The following is a 25,346-nucleotide window of genomic DNA, read 5'->3' on the forward strand; positions in this document are numbered from 1 at the left end:
GTGGCCAGATTTTCCCACTCTCGTGCTGGCATTCAAGTGTTCAACATCCAGTACATTCACGTGTCCGACACGTGCCCTAAAAATGGGACAAGGAAGCTGTGCAGTTTGGAGAACAGTATGTTTTTGTTTTCGCTTTCATGCCAACACAACAGCAGAACCTGTGAAGCTTCAGCATTTAGCCAGATTTTTATGCTGCTAATTAGCAGCGTAATTATTAAGTTCTGTTTGCAAACAAAATGTACCAGAACTTAAAAACCTAAGCAAAATCTATCTGCCCCTCAAGGGAAGAGCAAAGTCTTTAATGCAGTTTGTTGTACTGTTCCCCTGTGTTGTTGCCGTTGCCGCTGGGGAACAGGACTGAATAGGGAGACAGACCTGGGACTCACTGGGTCGCTGAGGACAAACTTGAACTTCTGACCCTCCTGCCTCTATGAAGAATATGTCCCGCCATGCCTCGTTTGAGTCCATATTGTATTTAAATTATTTCTCTAGTTGATATCCCTATTTATTATATGTTGCTACTTCTTAAAATTCTTACACTTTCCTAGAACTTTATGACTTAGAGAATTGTAATCTCTTTTCTTCTGAGATAAAGTCAGTTCTTAGAGTAGAAGAATAGTATAAACATTTAAAGAATTAGCATTATGAGCAGGTTAGAGAGATGGCTCGGTGGGTAAGCGTGCTTTGTGTACAAGCACAAGGCTTTGAGTTCCGATCCTAACAACCATGTAAAACCTCAGGGCTAGCTGAATGAGCCTGTAATCGCAATACTCCCAGGGAAAGAGACAGGAGGACAACTGGGGCTTCCTGGCTGCCAGGCTAGGGCAGGCTCAGTGACAGACTCTGTCCCAGAGGAGTAAAGTGGCTGTGATAGAGCAGACGTCCTCCTCTGGCCTCCGCTCGTGCACCCACACGTGTATGAACACGCTACACTCGTACACACACACGGAAACACAGTAACGAAGAGCATCGCTCATCCTTTATTGGATTATTTATATGTTCCCTCATTACCTGTTTTAATTTAAAAAATGAAGCTCAAAAAAGCGTTTTTGCTGAATGATAATTGCATGTTGTTCATTATAGGGGAGAAAATACTAGAAAAAGGATTTTACCTGATAATGTGTTTATATTAAATTACACAAATTAAAATTTTACTTAAAGATTTAAAAATAGTTTAGAGATGTAACTATTATGAATACTTTTTAGTTAGCACAGTTGTTCTTATATTAAATATAATATAATATAATATAACGTCTTTGTGCATGTACTTCTAAGGACAATGAAGTCTCCATATGAAAAATCTTAAAACAAATTTACAAATATATTCATTAAAAACAATGCTATGAATTAACTCAACTTCAGAAAAAAAAGGATACTACCAAAATGTGAAGATTACACTCAAAATAGAATAGTAATATGATGTGAATTTTAGTGTCAGTGGTATATGCTGGTACCTATTTGAGAACTAGCCTTATCATTAATATGTAAGCGAATCCTTTACATAAAAGTAACTGTGCTTCCCCCCAGACACTCCCTATGGACACCAATTGCCCTGAACAGCTCTCGGCAGAGCAGTCAAACCCCCTAGCCGACAGTGTGCCCCTCAATCAAAATGGCCCGGGAAAGCAAGACGGCCAGCAGTCCTCTACCTCAGTCCAAGCACCAGAGCCAGAGACAAGTGTGCATCCTGAGAAGGGAGCCCAGGATGTCTCTGAAGAGCTGAGCCGGCAACTGGAAGACATCATTAGCATGTACGGGTCTGCAGCTAGTCCCCCAGGGAAAGCGGGAGCCCCTGAAACTAGGGAGCAGCTCCCAAACACGGAGACAGCGGACAATGAGGATGCAGACTGTGAGGAAACCACCGAAGAGACAGACAGAGAACCCACTGCTGCTGAAGAGCCAGCCACAGCCAAAGAGTCTGTCAGCAATAAAGAGCAAAAGCTGGAAAAGAAAATCCTGAAAGGATTAGGCAAGTATTATGCTCTAATATGTGACTTTTCTCTTTATTCCATTTGCTTTAACATTACTAAAAGCTGTATCTAGTATAATTGGATTAACATCATATCTTCCTCTTGGGCTTCCCTAAATTTTCTATTGATATATTTGATTCCAGCCCATTGCTTTTAATAGAATGAAAATGAAAGATTTAACATGATGCCCATCTACTCTACCCACATAGCTACCCATTGCTCTTAGAAAGAAAACCAAAATTATTATTATTATTAAAGATTTCATTTATTATTTATGCAGTACACTGCAAGCCAGACGAGGGCACCAGATCTTGTTATAGATGGTTACGAGCCACCATGTGATTGTCGGGAATTGAACTCGGGACCTCTGGAAGAACAGCCTCTGAGCCATCTCTCCAGCCCCAGGAAACCAAAATTCTTAAGGCATTTTTTAGTCCCTGTGGTCTAACTCTAACCAGTTGATCACATTTCACTCCGTCTCCCAGCACCTTTCTTTACCGTTCTGTGTCTGACGCCACCATCACGCCGCCATTCTCATCTTCTATTTTAGTTCTTTGGATTTCATTGTTCCATTCTCCAATGGCCTGTGAACATTCCACCTAGAAACCTCTGCCCATTTCCCACTGCCACCCTTTCAGCCTTTGAGCATAAAACTCCTACTTACCATTTAGCTCATAACCAAATGGCATTTTCTTAGCCCAATCCTAACGTTGTAACTTCCTTGATCTGCGTTGTCACAGGTGTCCTTCTGATGTAGTACTAACCAGCATTTTTGAATTAGACATTTTGGGGGACAGTATTTGGTTAATGTATCTAATTCAAAAATGGATTTGCTTTTCAATCTTTAGAACAGTGTGTGTGTGTGTGTGTGTGTGTGTGTGTGACATCATTGGATGCCTGTGGTATAAGATAGGAGATGATACAATAAAAGTTCGACTGATGTTTGCTGTAAGAATCAATAAAGGAATGGCAAATTTAAAGCAAACTCAGTAAATAAGCAAAATATAATAAATAGGAATACATTTGCTGATAAAATAATTGTCAATTAGATCACTCATAAAATATTTTTTATTAATCTCAGATGACAAAAAATGTGGTTACATCTGTCAAGAACTGCAGAAGACCTATGCTCATCTATTCATTAGTTTCATGACTATTTGTTATGACTGGTCATGAAGCTCCTGGGGCGCACACACACACACACACACACACACACACACACAGATGACCCTTCGGTTAAGGGGTTCTTGTTGCAGAGGCGAACATGAACCGCTTTTCAGCAGAAACAGGCACAGGAGGAAACGTTGTTAAAGAGCACAGGGATTGTAGTACCAACAATAACTGTGGGTGAGGGAAAGAACGATAATTTTGTAGCAGTGGCTGAAACCATATTACTGCGCACAGGAAAGTCTCTCTGTCGGTCCCCACTAGTGACTAACACTAGAGCCCTCACTTCAAAGAGTCTCCCATGTGAGACTTTGTTAGCCTTGCCTTTCTTACGCCTCCATTAAGCTTTCTTAATGGACAAGCTAGATGGCTAAGTTCTCAAGGGCAGTAACCACATCTTGTTCATTTGTGCAGTTTGACAGAATGAAATACTAAGGACATTGAATCAGAACTGCTCTCCAGTAACAGATTTCTGTCCATAAACCCAAGTAATCTACACTAGAATAGAGTACCACCGTGTGCGTAAAACTCGCTGTGAAAGGCTTACACAGTCTAGCCATACACCTGGCCCCACAACATAAAGATAACATCTACTATACTTTCACATTCCAAAACCTCAAGTCTGAGTCATGCTAGAACACTGGGAGTCAGAACAATGTTCCTCGGGGTTAAAGAGCATTGCTTTTCCAGTCAAATATTACGGATGTGTTCCTCGGCACTGTCAGAGTAAAGCTCCAGAACGCTTCCGAATCCTTGTGTACATCATCCTAAACCTGTCATCTAGGAATCCCTGTGTGTCTGCTCTACTGAGGGACAAGTCATGAAAAAGCAAACAAAAGAAAATTAAAGACAACCAGTTGGAACTTCTACGTTCTCTTCTATGAGTTGTTTTATGAATCTGTATAATGCTTACAATTACCAAATAATTAGGACAGTTTTTCAAAATGCGAAAAAAATATACTTTTTTTTTGTCTGCCATTTCCTACAAGTTACCAAGCTCCAGCTGTATGTGTTTGGCTAGAATTTCGGATTGTGCACCAGAGGCCGGCTCTCAGCGTGTGTGGACTGGTAGCCTTTCTGTGCTGTCCCACTCTATCTCTAACACATTCTTCTACACACAGTACATTCAGCTACACTCTGTTTTAACATGTTCAGGCAAGCCTACACATAGGACCCCACTCCAACGCTGTTGCCCACAGTGGCTTTAGGAACCTGCTTGGTTACTTCTTAACTAAATGGTGCTGCAATATTGTCTACAAACTTAGCTGCGTGTTTAAATCAAATCCGGAACTTGTCAAAACTCTGAAGTGCACAGAATTCAGAACTGGTGTGCACACGTCAGGCCAAGCTACTCTGGCAACTTGGCAGAGAGCTAGCTGTGGAAGAAAAGGGTGCTGTGCCTCCAGAAACGGTTTCTTCCAACCTTAGAGTCATAAAGTTCTGTCTGTGGGCTTCTCCCTGGGGAAGAACTTTCTTGGGAGAAAGAGGTTACTAGAAAAGATAAGGCTCGGCCTGCATCTGCTGTTTACTAAAGCAGGTACTTGTAATTGTGTTTTTATAAAAGAAAGCTTGTCAGAGGCATCCCTGTGACTGGTGTGGCTCTGCCATTTTCTGAATAATAATTCTAAATATGCCAGAAATGTAGGTTTGTTGTGGGATATTTTATAACCTTCACAGACTACAGGTAAGTTTCAATATATACACTGAGAAATGCATAACCAGGACTGTGAATTGAGTAACATCTTCAGACATCCTCTACCACTCCTCATCTTCCCTAGAGCAGTTACACACACAGACACACACAGACACACACACACACACACACACACACACACAGCAGATGGTCTGATCCATTTCTGGATGAGGTGTACATATTCAGAGAGGGCAACAACAAGCAGCTCTGATGTAAACTCTAAATGTTCCTGAAGAAGAATTAGAGATCAAAGGAACTCAAGGAAAAGAGGAATTGGAGGGACTTTAAATTGTATACAATTGAAATAGCTGTAGAAATGTGAACCAAGCTTTTTCTTGAGCAATTAGCACAGTCATGCTTGCTTCTCCTAGATGCTCTGTTGCTTACATAGATGTAATGTATCAGCCACAAAGGGCAGTACAAAGAGCAAGGGCTTTGGAGGAGAGCTAAGGACTGGGTGGGGCTCACTCACGGCTACCTTCTCTCCATCTTGGGCCAGTCTCAGATCTGAACTGACTCACTGAGCCAAGACAGACCAGACATCAGGAATGAGGTCATTTTCATCTAAAGACATCCCCCTTTGTTTCGCTAGATCGTTCTGTTACCAAAATTCCACAGGAGAGCTTAGAGCAAGTCACCTTGGATTAAAGTCTTTGCAATGCCAGCAGTAATTATGCAATGCTGGTTTTTTTTTGTTTGTTTGTTTGTTTTTTTTTGTTTTTTGTTTTTTTTTTTTCTGGGCTTTGGGTATTTCATCTGGAAAATTAAATTGGCTAACCTGGATGTCTTTGATGATCCTGCTATATCTAAAATTTTGTAATCCCATGTAAGCTTGCTATATTAAATAAATAAGAATAACAGATGTCCACTTTGAATCTCAAGCAAACAATGAATATAACTGTATACAAGTATGCTCCATGCTGTCCTTCAAAAGTGACCCTAATTCCTGACAGAACTGCCTCTCCAGGATGAAAGCAAGTATTCTAGCCCAGGGGAAATATTGGTTCTTAGTAAAAATGTTGCAAAGTTTCTCACATTCTCCAGCAAGTTTATACATGTCAGAAAACATGGGCTCTTCTCAGTGGTTTGACCTTACTGTGAGTAGACAGAGTGGTGGCCACAGATAGGTGAGAATGGGAAAAATCCTCCACCTCGGCAGGATGGCTTGCAAGGATGTCATCAGTAAATACGGGCCTAAGCATCCCAGACATTCCCCCAGACACTGACCAGATGGTGGAGCAGCACCACAGAGAGGCAAAGGTAAAGACACAGACAGAAGAAGTCAGGGGAGAACCTAAATCTCTCTGTTAAATACTCAGGAACCTATAAGGGTTGTTTTTCTATAAATGGAACTTGTTTATTTATTGACAAGAATAGTTTAATTATTTAGAATATACTCCATAAGAGCTAAAAGGGAAGGTTAACTTGACAAAACAATTAAATTGAAAAAATAATAAAACAAGACAACATGAAAAGAAATGAACCTGATTGCAATCTTAATAGAGAAACAATAAATATTGATATAGGAACGAGAGATAAATAACACCAAGGTTGTCTGATAAATTCTCAAAAATATTAATATAGATAGATAGATAGTCTTGGTTTATTATTTTGTAATTTCTCTGTGTTCAAGTTATCTCTATCTTTCCCTTTTCCCCTTTTATTTATTTATTACAATTTATTCACTTTGTATCCCAGCTGTAGCCCCCTCCCTCATGCCCTCCCAATTCCTCCCTTCCTCCCTCTTCTCCTCCCATGCCCTTCCCCAGTCCACTGATAGGGGAGGTCCTCCTCCCTTTCCATCTAACCCTAGCCTCATGTGACCTGGTCTCATCAGGACTGGCTGTATTGTCTTCCTCTGTGGCCTGATAAGGTTGCCACTGCCCTCAGGAGGAAGTGATCATAGAGCCAGACACTGAGTTCATGTCAGAGACAGTCCCTGTTCCCATCACTAGGGAACCCACTTGGAGACTGAGCTGCCATGGGCTACATCTGTGAAAGGGTTCTAGGTTATCTCCATGAATGGTCCTTGTTTGGAGTATCAGTTTTAGAAAAGACTCCTGGGCCCAGGTTTTTTGGTTCTGTTGCTCTCCTTGTGGAGCTCCAGTCCCCTCCAGGTCTTTTTATCTCCCCTTTCTTTCATAAGATTCTCTGCACTCTGCTCAAAGTTTGGCTATGAGTCTCAGCATCTGTTTTGATATACTGCTGGGAAGAATCTTTCAGAGCACTCTGTGGTAGGTTCCTGTCTTGTTCCCTGTTTTCTCTCTCTTCCGGTATCTATCCCATTTGCCTTTCTGCATGAGGATTGAGCATCTTACCCAGGGTCCTCCTTCTTGCTTAGCTTCTTTAGGTGTACAGATTTTAGTATGTTTATCCTATATTATATGTCTAATATCCACATTTAAGTGAGTATATACCATGTGTGTCTTTCTGCTTCTGGGATATTTCACTCAGGTTGATCTTTTCCAGTTCCATTCATTTGCCTGCAACTTTCATGATTTCTTTGTTTTTAATTGCTGAGTAGTATTCCATTGTGTAAATGTACCACAATTTCTGTCTCCATTCCTCAGTTGAGGGACTTCTGGGTTGTTTCCAGATTCTGGTTATTAAGAACAAAATTGCTATGAGCATGGTTGAGCAAATGTGCTTGTTATATACTTGGGCATTTTTTTTAGATATATGTCTAGGAGTGGTATAGCTGGATCTTGATGTAGCACTATTCCTAATTGTCTGAGAAAGCACCATTGATTTCCAAAGTAGTTGTAGAAGTTTACAATCCCACCAGCAATGTAGAAGGGTTCCCCTTTCTCCACATTCTCTCCAGCATGTGTTGTCATTTGAGTTATTCATCTTAGCCATTCTGATGGGTGTAAGGTAAAATCTCAGTGTCCTTTTGATTGTCATTTCCCAGATGATTAAGGACGTTGAGCATTTCTTTAAGTGTTTCTCTGCCTTTCAATATTCCTCTATCGAGAATTCCCTGTTTAGCTCTACACACCATTTTTTAAATTGGATTACTGATTTGTTGGTGTTTAACTTCTTGAGTTCTTTATAGATTCTAGATATTAGCCCTCTGTCAGATATAGGATTGGTGAAGATCCTTTTCCAGTCTGTGGATCATCATTTTGTTCTGATGAAGGAAGATATGAGTTTTAAAATATAGCTTGATATCCAGATGGGAAAGAAAAAAAAAATCTCTGCTGCCAGCAGAGATTAAGGCTTGGGTAGAAAAAACAACTACCCGAAAAGGCTGATTCCAAGTTCATGAAACATACACACACGCACGCACTCACGCACGCATGCAAACACACACACACACACACACACACACACACACACACACACATACACACACCTTTGAAACATCTCCCAGGTTTGAATCTTTTCCCTTTAATTTTCTGGTAGGCAATAAGATTAGAGTTATTCCCATCCAAACCTGAAGAATAGGCTTAACAAAGAGGAGAAGATTGGTTCAAAAGGAGGTGCCAAAACTATGGGAAAATAGGCTGCTAGGCTGTCAAGGCTCTGCCTTGGGCTGGAGTTCAGTCAGAATCATGTACTGAATGGCTGTTTCTTGCCCACCAGTAGTTCTGGTTAGCTGTTCCCTTTCTGTCTTCCTTCTTTCCTTCCTTTTTTTTTTTTTTTTTATAAGTTAACATAGGAAATAAGAGAATTTATCATTTCGTAAAGTCAGTGTTGTGACATACTTACCTTTCAAATATTAAGGATACACAAAGGGAAATAATGAGAATAGAGAAGAAAATTTGGGGACTTTTGTTTTAGCAAGCACTTATTGACATTTTACTGTGAATTTGACCCTTCACCACATTAGCGAATCCTCACTCTAAAAGGCAGAGGCCATAGAAAGAGAAAATTGTATCTGAGGCTCAGGGACGTTAGTGGCTTGGCTGAAGTTGGTTCTAATTTGCAAGGGTTTGATTCTAATTTGCAAGCGATCAATCTGAAACACCAGCCCCTACCACCTGACTACATACTCAACACTCATTTTTAAATGATTTTTTTTTTTAAGGGAAAGAAGCTAACTTGCTAATGCAAAATCTGAACAAGCTGCAAACACCGGAAGAAAAGCTTGATTTTTTACTCAAGAAGTATGCTGAATTGGTAAGCTCTTTGATCAGCTCTTTCTGTCAGAAAGTGCACAGCTCTAGTCAGTGCTGAGAAGAGGAGAATGTGGATTCTTGCGAATATCATTATAGAACATAGCTAGTCACCACAAACAAGCCAATGCTAGATTCAGAGAATGCTGGAAGAAAAGTATTTTTTTCCATTTTTATTTTAATTTTTATTAATTACACTTTATTCACTTTGTATCTCCCCGGGCCCCCTCCTTCCTCCCTTGCCAATCCCACCCTCCCTCCTCTTTCTCCGCTCCTGTCCCTCCCCAAGTCCACTGATAGGGGAGGTCTTCCTCCCCTTCCTTCTGATCCTGGTCTATCAGGTCTCATCAGGAGTGGCTGCATTGTGTTCTTCTGTGGCTTGGTAAGGCTGCTTGCTCCCCCTTAGGGAAAGGTGATCAGAGAGCAGGCCAATCAGTTCATGTCAGAGGCAGTCCCTGTTCCCATTACTAGGGACCCACTTGGACACTGAGCTGCCTTAAATCATTTTCAAGGAAACAGGAAAGCTGATGTGCAACAAGAGACAGGGCAAATAAGGTAACGGGTTCTGTGTTCAGTTATGTGTATAAATTTTGGGGGCAAGAGAGAGTACAGATAACTGAAATTTGTGGAAACTTTATAAAGTCCCTGTTAACTTTAAAAACAAAACTATCCTCTCTATAAAGTTGAACGAATATTAGATTTTCATTCAGCGTCTAACTCACATTTCTCAAGGGCTAAAAGAAAAGTGCAGCGTGGACTTATTGCCACCCCACAGGTGATGGCACATTCTTGTCATGCCTGCCTCATGTCTTCAGATCTCTTCTTCGAACCCTGTTCTTTCCCTTCTCTACAGTGATAAAGTCATTATGGCTTATTTGGTCCCTGGCTCCACTCCTCCACAGACAGCCTCACCCCCATACTCAGATCCTGGGAGCAAGGGAAGCCACTGCAAACCATCTAAATTCCAGGAGGCCACTGTCTTCTCTTCTGTGCTTTCAAACTGGCCAGAGGAAAAAAGGGAAGGGCTTGGTGAGAGGCCAGTACCTTGGTATCAAGCCTCAAGAAAACCTGCTGCGATAAGTGGGAAATATCTGAAGTCTATATAGCACTCCCCTCTTTCACCCCCAGAAATGAGATATAGTGAGCTGTGCTTTACTGTGTGTGTGTGTGTGAGCGCTCTTTACTTTAAGAAAGCCACTAACTTATTTCTCCAGGAGAAGCAGCAACAGGCAAATGAAACGTGAGGAGCACAGAACTTCCTCCAGGCAGGAGTTGAGCCACCTCCCCTCCAGAGGTAGATGCATTTACAACTGAGGATACTCCAGTTGGGAGCCTCCCACTAGCAGCTCTCCCCTCCCCCAGTCCTACACAGAATCCACCAGGAGGCCCTGGGCCTAACTTCATTTTCTTTCTTTCTTTCTTTTTTAATATTAGTTACATTTTATTAACTCTGTATCCCAGCTGTATCCTGCTCCCTCATTCCCTCCCAATCCCACTCTCCCTCCTTCATCTGCTCTCTGCCCCTTTCCAAGTCCACTGATAGGGGAGGACCTCCTCCCCTTTCATCTGACCCTGGTTTATCAGGTATGTTCAGGACTGGCTATAAAGTCTAACTTCATTTTCTTAATTATATATTTAGCAGAGCTTCAAAACTGAGTAGGCATCAGCCCTACAAAACTCAATGCCAAAAAACAAAACAAAACAAACAAACAAACAAACAAAAACACCTCAATTCCTGCTGAAGGCTTGTTTTTCACCGACTATAGTCCTGTAATCCCTATGTGTTCTTTTCTTCCTTCTGCCTTGACACACTTTGTTATGCTGAACTGTGAGGCCATGAACACAATACAATTCTGAAACCCTGAGTGCCAGGCTGATGGCTTAACTTTCAGTAATTTTTAATCACACAAACCACATCATGATGACATAAGAGTTCCAAATACACAAAATGGTATTTCTTTTTTTTTTTTTCAAAATGGTATTTCTAATCCATCATCTAAAACACAAACTCTGTTTTATGCATGTTCCTTTCCAGCTCTCTGAAGCCAGAAGCAGAGAAGCTGCTACCATACGGCATATGAGTTGATATTTTCTTCTCTTGGCTCATGTGGCATTTTCTTATGTACTTCAGTCTACGTACGCATATTTTATTAAAGTTGTGCCATATTCCGTTAAGTGGCTCTATTTTTGCTGATTTACTAATTCTGGAGACCGTGTCCTTCCATTGCAGAAAATAATGCTGTTGTCAAAACCATCATTTCTTAGATTTGGTCCTTCTCCATTATGATTTTAAGAAAAAATTCTATAAATAGGATTACTGGATCAAACAAAATGAATGCTTCTTTGTTTTTGAGTTTTATGGCCATATTGCTTGCCAAAATAAGGGTAGAAATTTACAAAGCAATTTAACATTGACTATTAGCAATTTAAATTAGCATAACGTTAAGTTGTAAGTCAAAGATATTTTTCTCAAATCTGAGCCTCTTTCTCTCATGTATGTCACATCACTCTCACTCACTCACCTTTGTTCTTTCCTCAGCATTTTCTGTACTGTCTGTCCATTGTTCCTTCAGTTTAGCTACTACTTACCAAGGCCATTCTTGTTCATTTTCTAGAAACATATGCTACACTTGGCAGGACTAGGAAGTATTCTTGACTGGCACCCGACACGATTGCTACAGTAGTACACTAAGGAAAAATTTCTTCTCCAGTCTGAGGAAGATTTCTCCAAGAGCCAGGGCTACTTATTCTGGTGCCAGGAAGTTCCCTGTGCCTTCTTACCATTCCACCCCAACAGAGATGAGCCAGTACAAGCCTTCCTACACTTACCATTTGTCTTCTCCCCTATAACAAACTCTAAGACCTAAAAGATCATTCTCAAAAAGTGACATGAAAGACCAATTACATTTCTTTATCAGGGAAAAAAAATTATTAAAAAAAATAATAAGTTACATGAAGATAAAAATCTATTTCCTTGCTCAGTGATTAGAATATCCGTATGGAAATGTTTGAAATATAACGGATAATATGGAGTATTTTGTCAACTCCAATACTATAAGTCAAACTGCCACTATAGTTCCAGTCATGCTTACCGAGCCTGAAGCATGTAATATTATCTGCCTTTGTGTTCATCAATAAATAAGGCTATGCTCATTAATAAGTAAGGATACTTCATGACTACATTGAGAAATGGCCTTAGAAAAACATTTTCCAGAAATTTCCTCAATGTCTAAATACTTAAAAAGAATCACAAATACAATTCTCATTTAGCCATTGACACAAATTGTGCTTTTGGTTTTTTAACTTAATGAAGAAGAAATAATAAGAAATTTCAAATAAAATTCTACATACTTATTACAAATTTCCAGAACTATGCCTATGTGAATTGTTAAACCTCAAAGGCCAACACTAGGCTGAGGCTGACTCGGTTGCAATGTGTTTGTTCACTTTCATTCATTAAAGAAACTCATGCATTCATACAAAAGCACAAAAGTCTGAACTGTTCAAGAAAAATCATCCAGACAGTAAAAACTTTGAAAGTTCAGAGTCTTGTATTGTAAAGCTAAGGAAGTTAGATCTGGCTAAAATATAAATGTGCATGATCTTATAACACAGCCAAACATTAAATATGGAAACGCATAAATTATCTGTCTTCCAACATATAAAGCTCATAAAGTATATTTTCTTTCTGACACACAAAGACAGCTGCACAGAGGTGGTCTGGTTCACCAAGGAGCAATAGTTGTCCTTGCCTGGATCTATTTCTGCATGTCACAATTAGATGATGTTACACTATACAAGAAATAGAGGGGTCCGGGGTGGTGTCAAATAGCCCATTATACAGAGGCTTTTGCACAATTCAAAAATATGTCCCATTATATCAACTGTAATGAAGCTGAAAAGTTTTGACATATGGCTTAATTCTCAAAAGTAAAACTGAATCTATAAAGGCAACAACAATATATCAATTTCCAGGAAGAAAAATCCTGCTATAATCATGAGAAATTTTACCTTGTCTAATCACGATGGTACAAAATGAAAGGAGCACATCTATCTTCTGAGCACGAGTTTAGCATGAGAAATACATGATGGAGGATGACCGGCCTTTCAAGAAAGTTGTTAATGCCAACCCATATTTCTAGTAATATGGCTCTCTTTTTCCAATCTTAACTGCTAAAAAGTAGAAAGTGCACATGGGTATAAACTTAGAATATCAAATGTGCATATTCTTGGCTTAATCTGAAAAGGACTTATAATGGTTATTCAACATGGTAGAAGAAAAATAATAAAGCAAGATATTAATTGAAGAAAGTATGACAGTCTTTAAATAGTTCAGAAAAAAAAACCCAATGGGCTTTTAAAACAGGGAAACTAAGATGTGGTCAAGATTCATGAGGAATGTACATCCATTTCCATCAGGCTCTGTGAGGCACCCGAACACTTGGCCTCTAGAGGCACCCAGTGGCTCCCCAGAGAATTTCTTTGCTCTTAGTCAAGATGGCTATTAATAGAACCAGTCCCTTCCTTGCTTAACAACACCCAGGCACTAAAGAGACCAAGTCCAGTGGGGTGAACAATAGACCCCGACTCTGCCGTGTGCATGTGCCCACTCAAGTGTTCAGACTGACATTGGCACTGCTAGAATTTACTGGTCTCTCTGGTGGCTTCTGGAGGCTGTTTCTCGTGATTCCTCCATTAGAACTAAGAGCTCATGATAACGTTACCAGATTTAGCAAATAAAAACACAAGAGATCAGATCAACTTTACAATTTAAATAATGAAAAAGTTTTGGTAAAAAAAAAATATGGCACATTCAAATATTTGCACTATACACATACTAAAATTATTCTTTAAAATCTGAAATTTATGTTTATCTAGGTGTTCTGTATGATATCTGGCAATCTTACACTCACATTTTAACATCCCAACGTGTAGAGTATGGGAGTAAAGTAGTTTCACGCATCTAGATTGCCAGAAATAAGGACCATGATGTCTTTGCTGTGGGCACAGCAAGGTTAGGGATAGAATTGATGAGCAGCAGGGAACGTTAAAAATATTTGCCTGTCATGTCAATCTATTGTACTGTGGCTGTTTTTAATAATTTAGGAAAAAATCATTAAGGCTTAGGTGTTTGGAGGGATACTTTCTCTTACTTTCCTATACCCAAAGAATCCACATTTAAACTCAAATTATAAAGAAGATAACTTCATTTTATTTTTTTTTACCAGGAAGCTGTTTTTTCTCTTTCCTATTTTTAAAAATGTCACTTATTTTCAGAAAGAATTATGAGAGTGATGTAAGCCAAGCAAACAAATTGTTGGCCATGGTCTGAATACAAGATATTGCCATGGATTCCAGCAGTTTCCAGATTCTCAAGCGCATCTCTCTTTTTTTTGGATAGCACTAGATGATATCATCAAACAAAAACAAGAAAAATGTTTCTAGACATCCAAAAAAAAATCAAAGAAAGAGGAGACTATAGACACAATAGTTATGTAAAAACCAAACTATGCATTATGGGGTGGCATTTATGAAGTTCATGAGCTGCCAGAGAGGCAGCTAATGATGAAAAATAGCTCCAAACAACCATGCAGAGAGTCTTTAGGCTTTGCTTCTTTTCTGTGAACTGCAAAGATATTTCTGTCAATTTCTTTGCTGCTTGCACCCCCTGTGTCTAGCTGGATGAACATCGCACTGAGCAAAAGAAACTAAAGCTCCTACTGAAGCAGCAGGCACAAACCCAGAGAGAGAAGGACCAATTGCAGAGTGAGCATAACAGAGCCATCCTTGCCCGAAGCAAACTTGAGAGTCTGTGTCGTGAGCTGCAGAGGCATAACAAGACACTGAAGGTATGTGGCACCCTTGCTTAGAATCTTAGCAGGCTTCATAGACATGTGCCTCCACTATCTAGAGAAAGCACCAGTTACAACCAGAGAGCAGTGAAGTCAAATACTGGTTCTGTCATGTGTTCATTTGTGATCTGCAAGTTATCTTTTTCTCCTTGAATGATTCCCCCATCATCTGACTATGTGGTCAGAAGGGAGAAAACTAAACAAGATTCCACGTGAAAGGTCATACACAGTGACAACAGTGAAGGCCCAGAGTAAAAATAAAAGTATGTCCCTTCCTTTCTTGCTAAGTTGAGTTTTATTTTTTGGTTTCATTTTCGGTTTGGTTTGGTGGATTGGTTGTTTTTCATAGTCCTTAGTTTACCATGTAATTATTTTTCTTTTACTTTATGTGTTTGAGTGTTTTGCCAGCATACACATCTGTGCATTTCATTAATTCTTGGTACCCAAGGAAGCCAAAAGAAGGCACAGGAAGTAGCATACAGATGGCCTGCTATGTGGATGCTGGGAATTGAATGCACGTCATCTGGAAGAGCAGCCAATGCTCGTAACCCTTGAGCCATCACCCCATACCTTAGTTTTCTCTTAAACTTTTTGTTAAAATTTAGGATCTTATATTTAAAATGAATTTTATGTGACATGGCATACAAGTTAAGCTAATTAATATGATAAAGTGAGGTAGAGAGTCAAAATATCATAGTTTTCTGAGAAAAGAAGCAACTTTAAAAACATTGAAGATCTCTTTAAGACTTAATTATTCAGTCTGAAGATAATAGACTGATCACTTCATTATGTCTATGGGTTCCAATAATCCCAGCTTGGGTCCCTTGCAGAGTATCTACTTTGATTACCAACTCCATTCAAAAGTAAGATGTAGGGTTCTTTTAAGTCAGTCTGAATCCACGGTCGCTTTTCCAGTGGTAGAACCTGAAGCTTCAGACACAGCAACGAATCAGACAATACTCCTATAAGGAAGTTATTACTATATGTGTTTGCAAGAAGATACTTAAAAAAAAAAAAAACAGACGCTAACATCATTAACTAAGTTATCCTGTCCTGCTTGGAAAATGGGAAGCCAGTATGCTGAACTGTGACCGTCACATTGCAAACTGAAGAGGCTCAGAATCTGGGGCTTTTTCTCAGTGACTGTTCTAGGAACCATCAGTTGTCCAGGTTAGAAGGAGACCTGGAGAAGGGTGTACCACCTTCAACTCAAGGGGCAATGTTCTATGTTTACAAAAGATTCTTGTCTTTCTACAGCATCAAACGGTTAATAAATGAAAATTAAATCAGACAGGTGGGAAATGTGTCACTGAAAAGACCCAAACAGAGGAGAGTGTGGCTTGACCCTTTAGGACTTTGCATGCTAGGTCATGTGCTCTGCACAAATGACCTTCAAGATCGTACATCTACCAAAGAGGAAACTCATCAATATTAATCAGGCATTTTAAAGCCACAATTATTTGACACGTCAAGATAAGAATTCAAATCCAAAATACTAATTTATCTTTGACTATTCACCCATGGGCTAGAGCATGTTTACTTTGTCTAGCCCATCATGTGTATTCTTTCTTGATGCACACCCAGTGTGTGCGTGGAGGGCATGCTGCTCAGATGATCACACAACATTCCGTAAGCAACAGCTTTGGGATTGACCTTCGTACAATCCCAGTATTACCTGTAGAACAATCTGCTTTATCTCAAAAACATCAATTTTTGCTCTTGAAAGCACGGATGTTAGTTTTATTCATATTCACCTTCTGTCTTTTGGAATAACTGATGATTTTCATCATCGTGTACATCTCCTGGCAATGCTTATCTTGATATTTGCATTATCTGACGCCAACACAGCCCCTTAAGTTTTCTTACCTTTTGTTTGTGTGTCTGCTCAGTATATCTCTTTTCCTCTGTTCATTTTCTACCTCGGTCTACAGAATACAACCCACAAGGACAGGATAAAGCTACACATTGATTCTTTTTATATGCATAGTATCTGCCTTTAACTAGGGAGCCAGTCCATCAACACGTAAAGTAATGACTGGTAGGACAGTATTAAACAGTAGACACCATGTTTGCTGGTTAACAACATACTTTTCACCTCTCTCTCTTCTGTTCCTCTATTCTTTTTCCTGCCTCTCAAGTTGAAGAGTCTTTAAATCACATTTTAAATTTATCTCTTGGATTTTTAAGTGATGCCTCTTTGTATTATTTACAGTGGTTAATCTATGGTTACAGTCATCATTTTTAACTGTTCCTAGTATATGTAGAGTTAATATTATCCACACTGCATATGTAGAAACACTGAAGCTAAGTAAGTTCTCCTATCTTTATTTCTATCTTTAAGCTAGAATTTTCCATGTATAAAGTTATATACATTTATAAAGCCCATGAGATGACAATGTTTTCTTTTTGTTTTTACTATCATCTGCATTCCTTGAAAAATGAAAAGAAAAACTGCATTTTTCTCATTTCACAGATACCTGAATTTCCTGATGCTTTTTTTTTTTCCTTCCTGAGACAAGGTTTCTCTGTGTAGCTTTGGCTGTCCTGTCACTTTGTAGGCTAAGCTGGCCTTGAACTCACAAGGATCCATGTGCTTCTGCCTCCCTGGGATTACATGTGTGTGCCTCCATGCCCAGCTTCCCCGTACTTCTTTAATTTGGTCTATGGCTTCAGTGACCTGTCTGGCACCACTTTCTGTTAGCCTAGAGATCTCCCCATGAGGATCTGCTGAACTCTAGCTGTGCTGGCAGTCAGTCCTCTTAGTTGTCCTCTATCGTTAAAGTGTTTTTTTATGTGATGCTTCACTTGCTCATCCTATTGAGAACTGTAATTATTGGATGTTGAAGTTGTTCACTGATGGAACTTCATGAATCTTCCATTTTATTTTGACCTCCATAATTCTGATGACAATAGTGGCAATAACTTGAACTATTACTCCTCCTCATCTGACATTTGATTCTTTGATGGCGATTTTCAAAATATTTCTAGTGATTTTTTTATTTTTTACTTTTAGAACCTTTTTAATTACTAGTGATTTCCTTTATTTTTAACTTTTAAAAAGTATTGTGTGTATGAGTGTTTTTCCTGCATGTATTTAAGTGCCCCACATGTGTGCAGTACCCATGGAGGCCAGAAAAGGGTCATGGATCCCTGGAGCTGCAATTATAGATGGTTGTGAACTGCCATGTAGGTACTGGGAACCAAACTCAGAAACTATCTATGAGAGAACAGCCTGTGCTCTTAACCACTAAGCCATCTTTCCAATTCCTAAACATTTTCTTTCTATATATTCCACTTGGTATTTGCTAAGCTTATGTATCTCTAGGTATTCACCAAACAGAATTTTTCAAGTGTTATTTTTTCAAATATATGCATTAATTCATGTTCTTCTTTCCCTCTCCTGAAATTCTAGTTGCATGCATATTAACCTGTGGCAATGTCCCATAGCTCAGTCTTCCTCAATTTTCTGATCAAGTCATTTCATAGTCCTATCTCTGCTATGCTCTTAAAAAATTCAAGTGATTTTTTTTTTTTAATTTATAGTTACACAGTTTTAAATTCCAGGATTCGGCTTGTTTAACAAGTTGTTTTTCTTTTCTGAGACTTCCTGGTTTTAATTCATTAAGATAATATTTTCCTTTACATCATTGAATAGAATGATAATACCTGTTTTGTAATTCTTTCCTGCTTTTGTCACATTTGGGTCATTGTAGAATAAGTTGTTTATTTATTAACTGTCTTTTGTTTGTTTGTTTTTATAATGTGTCGTTTTTGTTGGGTTTTCATTGCCAATTATATCATAGATATTATGGCAGTGTAGAGCTCTAAATTCTCTCTGACTCTTTTCTTGAAACTTCCTCTCATCTTTCAGTGGTTACAGTTTCCCAAATTTTCACTCTTCTTTTTATCTGAAAAATGGGAGATTTCCTAGAGAAATTTAACACATCTCATTTTATTTCAAAGTCTTCCTACAAACTGAAATATGTTTAAAAGGGGAAAGGGTGAGAAACTTGCATTACATTACATCAAGTGCCAACTGGCCTTCAGAGTTTACAGATGTTAGCTGTAGAAAACTAAACTTGGCATGACCTTCTTTGTCCATGCTAGTAAGGATAACTTGAGCACGATACAGAAAATACATAATCAGATCTCTCCAACACCATGCATTTTAACTTTCACATTCCTTATAAAGTTTTTTCTTCAGTGAGTTAAACACAAACACAAACCCTGACAATTTGGGATAATTTAGATAAAGGCCAGTGAAGACTTGAGGCATGCACTTGTCTCAGCAACTTCTACAGATACTTAAAGGAGGAAATTTGAGCCTGAAACTATATTGACAAACAACTCTCCAGTACAATGTGGGCAGCTGACTTAAGGAACATGGTTTTGGTAAGGAAATAAGTAGAACTTGTTATCAAAATATCACAGAATTTTAATGTGGAAAGGACTATAGAAATCATCCAGCCGAAGCTTCTCATGTGTCTGTACACAAGTTAATAATGTATTAATCATTAAATAAACATTTCCTGAATACCTATGGATTATGTGCCAGGCAGGGCATCGGTTCTAAGGTATATAATGATGCTTGCAAAGTTGTTTTCAGCGTTTGTTTCTCAGTCTTCTTTGCATTAGTAATTTCCACTTTGCATAATATACTTGATTAATTTAAAAAGTTGCCTCAGACATTGTCCAAGACATAGAAAATTCTTTATCGATGAACTTAATGTAATAACATTGGGCAAGACTTATTTTTGTCGAGTTGAAAAGCAACATACTAATGTTAGTATTTGGCAGGATGAGGGAGGAGGATGACAAGTGGTCTGGGGTACCTCACAAGACCTGTATTCTTTCTCCTACTAAAACAGGGGTAATATAATACAGAACTCAAGCTGCCATTTAATAAGCCAGAATTGAGTGGCTCAAAATATGTTTAATAAGTTGCTAAAATCTAGAAAAGCTCAGACTTTCTCAGAAGCATGGCATAGTTTTTTACTCACACATAGAATCTTTAGAAATTAAAATGAAATTAAGATCATTGTCTATAAAAATATAACTCATAATTTGGGAACTTGTAAGTATATCAGCAGCAATGAGGTGATACTCACTATCACACGGATGTCTAGTTATTCTTTATCTGATAGCTGGAATCCTTTTTAGTGATACATGTAGTAAGTATTGGTATACAAAGATAACTATAATCTCAAATAGTCTTTAATGTTTCCTATAATGTCTCTGAGAAGCTACAGAATGATTAAATTATAATTTTGATGGCCAATAAGTTAGATAATGTGTTAATATTGTATAAGAAAGATAAAAATGAGTAATAAATTAAAATACTTCCAGATCATATATTTTCCAGATCAGTTTTTGTTTTGATGACGTTGTTCTATCCTAATAAAGACTTGTGCAATTACTTCTGCTAAAATAATTCTCTCCTTTGAAATCCTGTTACATAATTTGAAGTTGGTAGCAACTAAATGCAGTGTAATTTTACTTGCCAACACTGAAGCAAGCGTTCCTATTAATAATTAACTAGGACTGAAAGGAATCCGAAAATGTGTGTATCATCTGTCAGCAGCGTAAACGTATCTATCTTTGGGATAATATAGGGAGAGCAAGCTCTTTATTCTAAAAGAATGAAAGGAACAATTACCACACAGATAATTCTTGGTATAGATAGAGGAATCTGGGTGCATTATTAGTGGTTGGTGATGAATGTAGAGTTTTGATGTAAAAGAGAAAGAGAACAAAAGTAATATAAAAGCAAACTTTCAATTCCTCGATGGTAAGAAATGATAAGGGGGTGGTGATGAATGTTTCATTGTTTCATTTTATAGTTAAAGAGATTTCAAACTTAACTTCTAATTCAAAATTTACATCGCAAATATTTTAGTTATCACAGGTGACACATAAAATGATTGCTCTGCCCAGAAATAAAATAACCAGTGTAGTTGAAAACACTTCCTTTTATATGTCTTAATTGCTTGTCTTAAAGCTTCCTGATAAGATATTTTTCTTACTAAGACCACTTGCTGCTCTTGCAGACTGCCCAAGTTCAGTTCCCAGCATCCACATGAGGTACTTACAATCAACTGTAACTTCAGTTCCAGAGGATCTGAATCTGGCCTCTGTCTTCTCTGGGTGCCTAAAAATGTGACATACATAAAACATAAACATAAATAAAAATAAAACTTTAAAGAAAGAAAGAAGGCTTATATTATGATCACTTATGAAATCTGGGTATTACAATTATGTGATTAATACTCCATGGTTTTACAGAGTAATATTACACCTATTGCTCTCCACCACATACCAAACCCAAGACCCCTCCTCCAAACACACAAACAACTTCTGTCCTGTGTCCCATCCCTCAGTGAATCCCAGTGGCCTTTTTTCCAGGCCACAACTTAGAGATCAAAGTTGTATAACTGTGTGACTGCCGGAACTGATATCAGGTCATTCACTCAGCAGGAGGCTTGTCATCTTTAAAGGAACCTCCTCCTCAGGGAACACAGCCCCTGCCCCTAGTGACTGCAATAAGGGATGAGTGCTGGGATTTGGCAACTTTAGCTCTAGAAAACTGCAACACCTCACATACTCTGCACACTGCTCCTCTCAGTGACCTTATCCTGAGTTCTCTAAACCATGGGCAGGCCTACAACATCACAGAATGTCTTGCTGTTCATCCACAGGAGGAGACCCTCCAACGGGCACGTGAGGAAGAGGAGAAGAGAAAAGAGATCACAAGTCATTTTCAGACTACCCTGACAGATATCCAGACTCAGATAGAGCAACAGAGTGAGAGAAATATGAAGCTCTGCCAGGAAAACACAGAGCTTGCAGAAAAACTGAAAAGCATCATTGACCAGTATGAGCTCAGAGAGGAGGTGAGAGCCACATCAAAGAGCTTGCAGAACTGTCCTCAGGCCCAGATCTGGGCTGTGAAAGTGAGGGGCTTGGGTATGAAAAAATTCATGGCCAGACCTTTCAACCGATTGATAGCTAAGATTGGATTTCTTTTACTAACCAAAATAAAAACAGACAGTCCTACAAAACACTTGGCTGAACTCACTTCAAAATAAAAGCAGTAAACAGAAAGTGGCAGGCTGTGAGAACGGTTTGTCTACACAATATTTTGGTCCTTTAGAAATCCTTTCCATGTAGACAAGAGATAACTCTGTTCTCTTTATTAGGTTTACCATGTCATCTCAATTAACAAGCATTAATAATGATACTAGCATTAATAATGTAGCAATTATAATATCACTTATTTAGTGCTTAGTTCATGTCAAGCAGTGTATTAGGTAATATACTTTGCACAGAATATGTCATTTGTCTCAACCTTATTGTCAAACAAAAAAGCAATCTATAGAAGTTATTTTATGTGTTTCTGTGACAGTACAAGAAGCAATATAAGGAAGGAAGGGTCAATTCTGGCTTATAGTTTTGGAGGATTATTCCACTGTGGCATGGAAAGCGGGAGCAGGAGGGGAAGCAGTGGTGACAGGAGCAGGCAGCCCGTTGGTGAACTGGGCCCACAGACAGGAAACAGAATGAAGGAATCCCATGCTCGGCTCACTTTCTTATCTTTATTTAGTTCAGGGCCCCAGGCCATGAAATGGCATCACCCACAAGTAAGGTGGGTAGCCCCACCTCAGTTAACCTAGTCTAGCCAGATAATCCCTCACCAGCAAGCCCAGAGTTTAACCTAATGTAGACAGCCCCTCATAGCCATGCCGAGACTTTTCTCCCTAGTGATTCTGGATCTCATCAAATCATTAGCCAGTGCACTATCTTTTCCATGTTTTATGTATGAAAGCCACAGCCTACAGATAATATCACTTACAGTCACAAAGATGTTCATTTTCAGCATTTTACACTAATGAGACAGCAAGCAGCTGGGTTGGTAACACGCTAAGATTTTTATCAAGAGAATATTTGAGTCAGTAGCACATGGTCACATGAGTTAGGTAAATCAGGAAACTCCCCACAACAAGCCATAACACCTAGCTACCATCTTCTCTTGTCACAAGGTTCGATCCCATCCAGGATAAAAGAGTAAAGAAAGGAAGAACGAAAGGGAAAGTGTCTGCTCTCCTCAGAGAAAGCTCAGACAGGAATGGCCTTGAATACTAGTTGCATATTCCCAGCACTCGTCCTGTGTAAAGCCCAATACCACATTTCATATATCCCCGTTCTGATGGGGATCCTAACAGTCCAGACGTCCTTCAAACAGAGGTCGACCAGAGGTCAAGATGTGGAGGACAGACAACTGCTTCTTAGTTCGTGGATGAGGCTGAGTCACATGTTAGTGTGACTCTAACATGTTAGAGTCAGCTTTCCTTTACTATAAGAAATACTTAGAAGGACACTCAGCTTATTGAGAGAAAAGGTTTGTTCTGGCTCACAGACCTGAAGGTTTCCATCCAGAAGCAAGTGACCTCATCACTTCCGGGCCTTTGGCAAGGCATCATGGTGAGAAAGGTGTGGTGGAGCTGAGATGCTCACTTGACGGCAACTGGGAAGGGAGGGTACTAACCGCCAAAGGCGACAAGGTCCCCTGGCAAACTCCACCCATTGAAGTTTCTACCACATTCCAATAGCATCAAGCAGATATCAATTAACAACTGGGCCTTCGAGGGAAACATTCAGCCCCAAAGTACAGCAGTGGCATCAGAACAACCAAGTAAGCGTTCATGGGTCTGGGCACAGTTCCACACATCGACATGCTGGCACTCCAGGGCTGAGGATTCACTGTGATAAGTTATATTCACTTTATGGTTAAAAGAAGTTCTACAGTCATTAAAAGGAGCATAATACCAAGCCAGAGTACAGTGTCTGGGAGGTCTAACATAATGAATAGCATTATTATCAACTGGCTTCCAAATTGAGAAAAATCATGTTGGTACTTTTAGGCAATAATATTACTGACCTATGGAACCTCTACTTTTTGAATCTATCTCTGAATAGTACAAAGTTGGGGGCTTTCACCAATTTATGGCTTTAATATAAAGCCTTCAGAGACCATGGTGTTTATTCCTTAGAAGTTTGAAGACTAGGAAATTTGTATCTATGTGAATTATTTTTCAATTTTACATTTCTAGTCACTGATCACAGGCCTGGCTTTTATGCCTTCTTTTTCCTTAGCATCTGGACAAAATATTTAAACACAGAGAACTGCAGCAGAAGCTGGTGGATGCGAAACTTGAACAGGCTCAAGAAATGATGCAGGAAGCAGAGGAGCGACACAGACGGGAAAAGGAATATGTATTTATCCTTTTAGTCGGTGTTCATGTGAAATTCATCTCTTTGTCAAAGGCTCTCTAGGAAAGCTGTCTGACAATGGCAAAAGATCGTTTTACTCACATAAAAGCTCGTGCATCTCTGGAGAAGTAAATGAGCTAGCCCAGTAGGAAACACTGGGCTTGTACCATTATTCACACAAAACAGTCATTCAACATACTCAACAAGTGTTTTTCAAGTGTCTATTATCTGCTGAGAGCATTTTATGTGCTAGATTATAGCTGTGAATAAGGCAGATGGACCATCTCCTACCAGACAGATTAAAGGCTGAGTCTCAAGAGATGAGCATTTGCAAGCAAGAAGGGAGGGTGTCTAGATAATAGCAGGTTATTAGGCAAACAAGGAAGAACTGAGATGGGACTGAAGGAGGCTACTTACTTAGACTGAGTCATCAAGACAGGCGGGGAGGATGGAAGAACCATACTCGCCTCTTAAGGAACTGTGTTGTGGGAGTCTTCTCTAGCAGTGGTGTATTGTCAGAAACAAGGCTTGATGTTAAACCTCGCATGGCATGCTCTGCACTCTGGGAAAGGTCAGGCAAGGAAGTCAAGGTGGAGCAAGTGGAGAAATGTTCAAGATATGGGAGAAAACATGAACCAAATGTGCATCTTATCGGCCTTGGAGAGGTGGTTGGATTTCATTCCAAATACAATGGGAAATAACTGAGTAGGTTTAGAAAATGAGGTGACATGATTGGCTTCCCATATGTAAAAGAAATTAGTATGGCTCCTGGATGGACAGAAAGAGAGAAGACAGGAGGATTCCAAAACAATCCACATGAAATGTGATGATGATGTGGTTTAGAAGTGCTGTGTCAAGAACTGGAAAGAAAGAAGGAATGTATTCTTAAGGCATCATGTGTCTGTGGTAGCAGATAATTACATGCTAATACAGTTGTGGGCAGTCACACTCAGGTTGGAAAAGTCTGGACATGTTCAACTAGGGTTGATGAGAGTGGTGGGAGAGGATTGCTTGGGAATCTTCTAAACAACAGGATTGGTGAGAGGTTAGATTTAGTGTGATTTATACTAGATTCAGACACTTAATTTTTAAATTAAATCTACTAGTTTCCTTGAAAGTAAATGTATTAAACTAATTTTTTTCTTACTTTAACTTCATCAACTTATATTTTGCAAAATCCCTCCTCTCAAAAATATATTTAAGGGAGAGGGGTATAAAAAGAAAGTTAGTGTTATATATATATATATATATATATATATATATATATATATATATATAT

The 25,346-nt window shown here is 39.0% G+C and overlaps 1 protein-coding gene across 1 annotated transcript in view; it reads left to right on the forward strand.

Annotated features, from left to right (window-relative positions):
- Txlnb (taxilin beta) overlaps window positions 1-25,346 on the forward strand; it is a 39,027-nt gene that overhangs the window by 1,018 nt on the left and 12,663 nt on the right. The window contains exons 2-6 of the mRNA XM_055602131.1: window positions 1,528-1,969; window positions 8,861-8,952; window positions 14,627-14,797; window positions 21,496-21,690; window positions 23,951-24,070. Coding sequence (XP_055458106.1) covers window positions 1,537-1,969; window positions 8,861-8,952; window positions 14,627-14,797; window positions 21,496-21,690; window positions 23,951-24,070 — 1,011 coding nt within the window. The 5' untranslated portion in view covers window positions 1,528-1,536. The remainder of the gene's footprint in view (window positions 1-1,527; window positions 1,970-8,860; window positions 8,953-14,626; window positions 14,798-21,495; window positions 21,691-23,950; window positions 24,071-25,346) is intronic.

The sequence above is a fragment of the Psammomys obesus genome, unplaced genomic scaffold (genome assembly GCF_907164565.1).
Source record: "Psammomys obesus unplaced genomic scaffold, mPsaObe1.curated_primary_1811, whole genome shotgun sequence".
In the NCBI taxonomy this organism is placed as follows: Eukaryota; Metazoa; Chordata; class Mammalia; order Rodentia; family Muridae; genus Psammomys; species Psammomys obesus.